The sequence below is a fragment of the Puntigrus tetrazona genome, chromosome 23 (genome assembly GCF_018831695.1).
Source record: "Puntigrus tetrazona isolate hp1 chromosome 23, ASM1883169v1, whole genome shotgun sequence".
Lineage (NCBI taxonomy): Eukaryota > Metazoa > Chordata > Actinopteri > Cypriniformes > Cyprinidae > Puntigrus > Puntigrus tetrazona.
Window position 1 is genome coordinate 18295425 of NC_056721.1, and position 6840 is coordinate 18302264.

At 40.8% G+C, this 6840-nt stretch overlaps 1 protein-coding gene across 1 annotated transcript; it reads right to left on the reverse strand.

Moving 5' to 3' along the window:
- Positions 1-621: 621 nt before the first annotated feature.
- hoxc1a (homeobox C1a) lies at positions 622-6293 on the reverse strand. Its single transcript, XM_043225278.1, has 2 exons — positions 5652-6293; positions 622-1185 (listed from the first exon to the last, which is right to left on the reverse strand). The coding sequence occupies exons 1-2, from the start codon at positions 6220-6222 to the stop codon at positions 917-919; spliced, it is 840 nt and encodes a 279-aa protein (XP_043081213.1). The 5' UTR covers positions 6223-6293; the 3' UTR covers positions 622-916.
- Positions 6294-6840: the final 547 nt, after the last annotated feature.

The window sequence follows — 6840 nt, forward strand, 5'->3', positions numbered from 1 at the left end:
ACAGTATGTCTGCGAAACCTGTTGAGTGTTTCTAAATGTGTGCAGCCTGACGTCTAAATATTAGATGTGCGTTTTAGGATTTTTTTTTAACAAAACTAGATCCGTTCGCTTACATGCATGTTATAAGAATGTTTTAGTCCACGCGTATAAAAAAAAAAAATGGCTAATGCAATAAAAACATTTATTCATAAATGTTCGGTTCGCTGCTTATGAAATAAAGGCATTTTTATTTAAAGATGATTTGACGAATAAAACCGATTAAAAGGTTTAGGGACAGGGATAATAGTCAGAGGATACTTTTATTTTTAATAATAATAATAATAATAATAATAATTTCACTCTGGGCATTTTTTGTCACGCATAAAACAGTGTGTGCTGTACATTTTAGTAAAATATTTTAAACCCATTTTAACTGTGATGCATACAATATAAAGAGTTTAGAAAAATAATGTACAAATAAATAAATAAATCCCCTTTTTCTTTGTTTAATTTTTTTTTTCTCGCCTGGTTAATTATTTGACCCCGATGAGATTCATTAATTTTAACAATTTATTTTCTTATCTTTTATTACAGACTGAAAAAAAAAAAAAAAAAAAAACGTATAGCATATAAACAATTACGACATTTTAAAGCAAGAAACACCCATGAAGTGCGTTTCGGTTAAATCAAGTTTCCTCCGCTCGCTTCAACAGGTGAGTAAACTCGATATTTAACCACAGCGAGTTACTGCTTTATTTATTTAAAAGGTTGAATCGACAAATAAATGTTTTTGACGCGTTCACGTGAGCGTTCAGGTTTGTAGTGCAGCCTTTGGCAGCCGTCCCCACAGCCTTACCCAATTAGAAATGATGTTTCGTCAGGAGATGAACAAGTGTCAGTTTTTTTGGGGAGTCCTCATCAAAGCCAGAAGCCAGCATCAGTCCTGGAGCAGGCCTTCCCGCAGCATTTTCTTCTGTTTCATGCGCCTGTTCTGAAACCAGATCTTCACCTGCGTGTCGCTCAGCTGGAGACCGCTGGCGATCTCCGTCCGTCTGGCTCGAGTCAGATATCTGTTGAAATGAAACTCCTTTTCCAGTTCTGTGAGTTGCTTGGTTGTAAAATTTGTTCGCGTTGCTCCGGTCGAAGCGTCCTCCTCGGGATCTCGGCCGCGCTCCGTCTTCAGCTCCGGGTCCAGATGCAACTTAGCTGTGAAGGCAATGCAATAAATATTAATAAAACACAAGCTTTATATTTTTTTAACAAGCGAGCGAATGAGGATTCACTGTAAAATGCAGTGCTTGACATATTTGCATGCTATTTGTACAGCTTAAATTTTTTTTAATTAATAATAAGTTTAAACAATGACAGCGTTTCATTAAAAAAAAAAAAATCATAGATCGAATCAAATGTCAGCTTTAAAACTGTTGAAAAACGCGTAACACTGTTAATATATTCAATTACACAGTCGCTAAATATGCATATCAAATATTATTGGCATTTATTAATGATGCTTTTTATTTTAAGCCGCGCAATTGGAAGCCATGCACGAAATGGCACTCTATCGGTGTGAACTTTGTGTATAAATTATTTAAGGTGAAAAAATGCTATTAAAAATCGTATAGTGCCCTACAGTTTTAAAATAATTTTATATGAAATGATTATGTTAAAAAACGTAAGGCGAGGAAAGTTTATTTATATAGCATATTTCATGCACGGTGTGTAATTAAATGAGTGCCTAACATAACAGGAAATAAAATAATCATTAAAAAATAACCACAGCAATAAATGTAAAACTGTCAAAAAATATTAAAAAATGTATTTAAAATGAAAATTTAAAAAAGTTTAAAAAAAAAAATTAAAAATGTTTATACATATAAAACAGTGCAGTCAGATACTATTTATCTGCAGTCTATCTTTGATTAAAAGTGAGTTTAACTGGGATTTTTGAACCAGTATGATCATTAAATATGCCTTTACGTTAAGTTTAAGATAAAGTAAAGCAAGTAAAGAAAGAGTTTGTTTAGATATATTTTAAATGTATTCAAACTTTTAGAAATTGTAAAAATCACATTTTGATTGAACATTTATGTTTTCAATAGCGGGATTTTGATTTCGGGGGTTTCCAGGAAGGTCACTCGTTCTGCTAAAAGTATGTTTGATAGTGAATAAGAGTGACCTTCACCTGAATGCAGCGAGCTAAATGGAGAACGGTCTGTCCGTTCGCACCTCACAGATGACTTCAGGACAGGGGCCAGACGTACTGTCCATCACGGCGTGCCATAAAAAAATCTGCCAAAGATGCCGCTTTGCAGTTTGGTGCTACACGACTGCTTTGCCCAACCTAGTATGCCCTGCAAATTAATTGAAAACCAAGTGCATCCGAATCTGCCTTTCTTTGTTAATTTAGAATAGCATTAAATCTGCGGTTTAACCGAGCCAGTCGGCTAACAGCTGTTTTGATGCAAATCAAGCTCGCGTTTTGTTGTTTGCTTGTGGTGTTTGCTTTTGGAAGCACGCAGGAAGTTGCAAATTCCTTTAAGGCACACACACACACACACACACACTCACTCAAACACACACACACACACACAGGGGTCAGACGGGAAAATCCCCTGGAGTGATAGAGACGCATTGAGCCCTCACATACTGTTACAGTCGCAAGTGTCTATCTAACCTCTGTGCCATCTGCACGCCATGTGTGTGTGAGTGAGTGTGTCTGTAGTCATGTCATTGCAGTCAAGGACCTACAGTTTGAACAGACGGGGGACATACAAAGACAAAGGTCAAATAACATCGCACTGTGTTTTGATTGCATTAACCAAAAAAACTTTGCTTTTGTTATTGCAACAAAAACATTGCGCGTTCATTTGCCTTTTTTCTTGCATCTTCTATAAAGTCAATTAAAAGCGCTCTCCTGGATAAACTCAACGCGTCACTAATAGCGAGCCCCTCACCCTTTCTCTTCAGGCTCAGAGCACAAACAGTTGATTATACAGTTGATTTCCAGAGCGATCTTTATCTCTCTCTCTCGCGTGCAAATGAAAGTAAACAGAGAGATGAAAAAAGCAATTGAAAGGTCAGAGCTAATATTCACTGGGGACGTTCTAACAATCAGTGCATTCACTGACAAATATGAAGTAATTAAGCAATTTCCTTAGGAAATAAAAAAAGTATGCATGAAAACACTGATGAATGAGTTACCGGATAATAGAATTGGCAGTCGCCAGAAGGCATAAAGGAATCAAACGAAACATTTGAGGAATGACTTGCAAACTTGGAAATGGCCGGCCAGCCAGAGGGATGACGTGGCCCACTAAGCCTAAAAGAGAGCAGGGGAACTGGGGTTGGGGGATCGATACAGATTGCCTCGGTCATCTGGGCATCCAGCCCACAGTAATTCAGGTGCTGTCACGGTATAATTGAAGAATGACGCACGGGGACTATGTGCACTGTACTGGGGGATCCAGTCAGACACTCTGTATAAGCTTTTATTCATGTTGAATATAGGAAACATTTTGATGTTGCCCAGTAAGAACAATAACCCTCGCAACGCGTGGAATCTCTCACTTAAAGGGATAGCTCGCCTAAAAATGAAAACACTGCCATCATTTACTCTCCCTCGTGGCATTGCAAAACTCTACGGCTTTCTTCCTTCGGCGGAAAAATGTTGAAAAATGCGTTCCAGTGTTAAATTAAGCCACACAGGTATACAGATGAGCAAAAAGTCATTTTTGGGCGTACTACCCCTTTAAATGCATTTTTCCCCCATAACATTCCCCCCCTTTTCTTTTTTGCATTACATCATAACGAACTTAAGTAACAGAGCAGACAATAAACATTCACCCTACCATTTGACTTTGGCTGCTGCGTTGATGCGAGTATTATCTTGAGCACTTGTTGACAGACCTCTCGTATATCATCATACAACGCTTTCTCCATAAGGCCCGCGATAAATCCAAAGGCATCAACCACAGAGGGAAGGTCACAACTTCTAAAAGATACTCCTCTCTGAAGAGAAAGTTCATCCAAAAAATGAAATCGTCATCTGCTCGTTCGCACGTCGTTCCAAACTGCACGCGTGCAAATAAAAGCCAATGGGTGTCCGAAGTTGTTCGGAGCCCAACTTTCTTTTAAATGCGTATAGTAGTACCCGATGACAAGCAATGCCTCTTTCTCGCGTCTCTAGGTGAATGTGGGTGGACAGGCGGGAGAAAAACAAACAGCAGAAGCTCCGGTGCAGTAAACAAATGGTAAACTCTTGGCCTTGCCACCATTCAAGCATTTGGGATTTGATATAGCAGGCCTCTCCGTCCTATTTCCTGACCACAGCTGCCGTTCGTACGCTGGGCGATATAGCCCGAAATGACCTTTTGGCTGACATATTTGCCTGTGAGTTATTTTAGATCATCAGCGTGGCCTGGCCAGACATTCTTCTCCTTGACAGTCTGGAAACCATATGAATGCTGCATTACTGATTCGTAGGAAATGACAAATCAAACGGGGCTCTTCTTGGTTTTACCATCAACCTATTACATATATTGTGATTTATTGAGGGGGACGAGCGATTCACAATTTAACGCACGGCTCTCACAACAAACATGAAATACTTTGACATAATACAGGTCAAATGTCATCGAGCGTGACATTTTATGAGCACATGTCGAGTAACTCACATTTGAACTATATTAAACGCAGACCTATCCGATCATTACTCCGGTTAAGGATTATGCTGAGATTCTGACAGACATTTTCCGACATTCAATATAGAAAATTAATTGCAGCATATAAACATTGGTCTCTATTAAGATTTAGGGCTCTGTCGAGGAAAAGTGCTCCTCTGAAGTTTATTTGGCTCTGAACGGAGAGCTAGGGGGTGCTGGACTCCTTTAAATATGGCCTGGGCTGCTTCTTGTCAATGAGAGGATTTTTAAGGGGATAAACATTCAGAATAGAATGGAATGTGCTATTTATAAAAAAATGGAGGAATTTTTGCCTGGCATGCTGCCGCTGACCCATTTAAGCGCCGGAGCAGATCTTATATATTACACTCTCCTTACATTTTTAAAGGTTTTCAGCAGGCAGGCAGCCTGATTTGTGAAGCAAAAAAACTCCCTGGCCCTGACACGTGCCACATCTTCACAGCATGGCATCAGTTTCGTAATCCGTTTAATACTTTTGTGAGGCATGCATTCATTCATATATATATATATATTTTTAGCATATAATGTTTCATTAACATGCACATTAAGGTTTTTAAGTTAGAACATTTGCTAAACCTAACTGCTCGTTCAAACCTGTTGATATGGGTACATTTAAAGTAAAACATTATTTGCATGATATGAAGAGTCGGATACTTAAAATGTCTTTAGTATTTATTATGTTTCTGGGTATTTGTTGGTACATTTACCAAAAAAAAAAGGCCTTCGGGAGTACAGTCAAACTTGCACACGCGCATAGCTCCACCTACAACGATTCATTTCTACTTGCTCAAAAGTTCTTGTTCTACACAGTATACGCTTTAAGTCAGAGAAAACGTAAGAAAAATTAATAGTTTGTTATAAAAACACAGTTAACATTTGAAATCACCCCCACTAGGGTTATTTGAGGTTTAGAAGGCAGAGATGCGCTCGGTGAATGCATTACGCAGAAAAGTTCAAACTTGGTCAGCTTACCTGTACGGGGCTGATTTCTCCTCACTCTCATCCAATCGAATGTCTTTCCGCTTTGCAGTGTCTCGTTGAACGTGTTGAGAGCCTCGTGTCTGGTGTGTGTTTCCCCGACCGCAGGGTGAAGCGCTGGGCCGTCGCATGTGCGCGCGTCGAGGTGCGCGTTGTTGACAGGGCCGAGCTCGCAATGCGCGCCGGAGAAAGTTCTTAAAGTGTCTGAGGAGGGCGAGAAGCCCGTTCTGGAGAGACCCTGCACACGACAGCTTTGGAAGGAGGGGACTTGGGGTCGGATGGGGTGCACTGCTCTATAGAGATCTTGATTATGGGGGAAGGGGGGTCTGGTCGAGTTAGCACGGCCAGGGTCCTCACAGGGCTTTGAACACGCGCCTGTGGCCGTGGCACTGAGATTCGTGAAGTGATACCGAAGAAAATCCGCCTCGGTGTTGACATGTCCCTCCTCTCTGTCTGGGAAGTCAGCTGTAGCTCCGTGGTCCTGATGCAGACGCATTACTCCGGTAGCACGATAGCCCTCGACGAACAGCGACGTCGGGTCCCTGAACCCTCGATAAGAACTCATGACCGCATCTCATATATTCCAGATTTTCGTCCGAGGATGGACGCGACTGGAAATCCATCCACAAGCGCGCAAAAGGACAGAGGCACCGATCTAGACAGGGACATGCCTTGTAGAAACATTCGATCGGTGATGGATGGGGATGACGTGCCCTCTAACTCTTGGCCAATAGCCGGACATCTCCCTCATCTGAGTGAGCGTTAATTTACCAAAGCAAGCAAGTTTGAACGACTTATTTGACCTGCTAATAAGGTCTCGCGGAGTGTGCGTGCCCGCGCGTGCGCGGGGGAAGGGGGGTCAACATCGGCACTTCATTTCATAACGGATATACTGAATCGTATTAAAAGCGCACTTCGTTTTCGCTGAGATTTTAACACGAATCTCAAGGCATCTGTGACACATACAATATAAATAAACGATGCGGATAACACTTTCTGGAGAACAGAATTTGTTCTTTTAATCTGCTTAACTGATAGGCCACGCGTTGCGTTTTCATTTTTAAGTTTCTATACAAATTTGGCGGAATATTAGTGCGCGCGCTTGTGTGTGTGTGTGTGTGTGTGTGTGTGTGTTGTGTGTGTGTGTGTTTCAGAAGGCCCAGTCCAAATCTGCGTTTTAAAT

Bases quoted from the DNA above. Each gene is read 5' to 3' on its own strand.
- hoxc1a (XM_043225278.1), bottom strand. From the start codon at position 6,222: ATGAGTTCTTATCGAGGGTTCAGGGACCCGACGTCGCTGTTCGTCGAG. The intron at 1,186-5,651 runs GTAAGCTGACCA...TTGCCTTCACAG, and splicing joins GAGAAATCAGCCCCGTACAG to CTAAGTTGCATCTGGACCCG.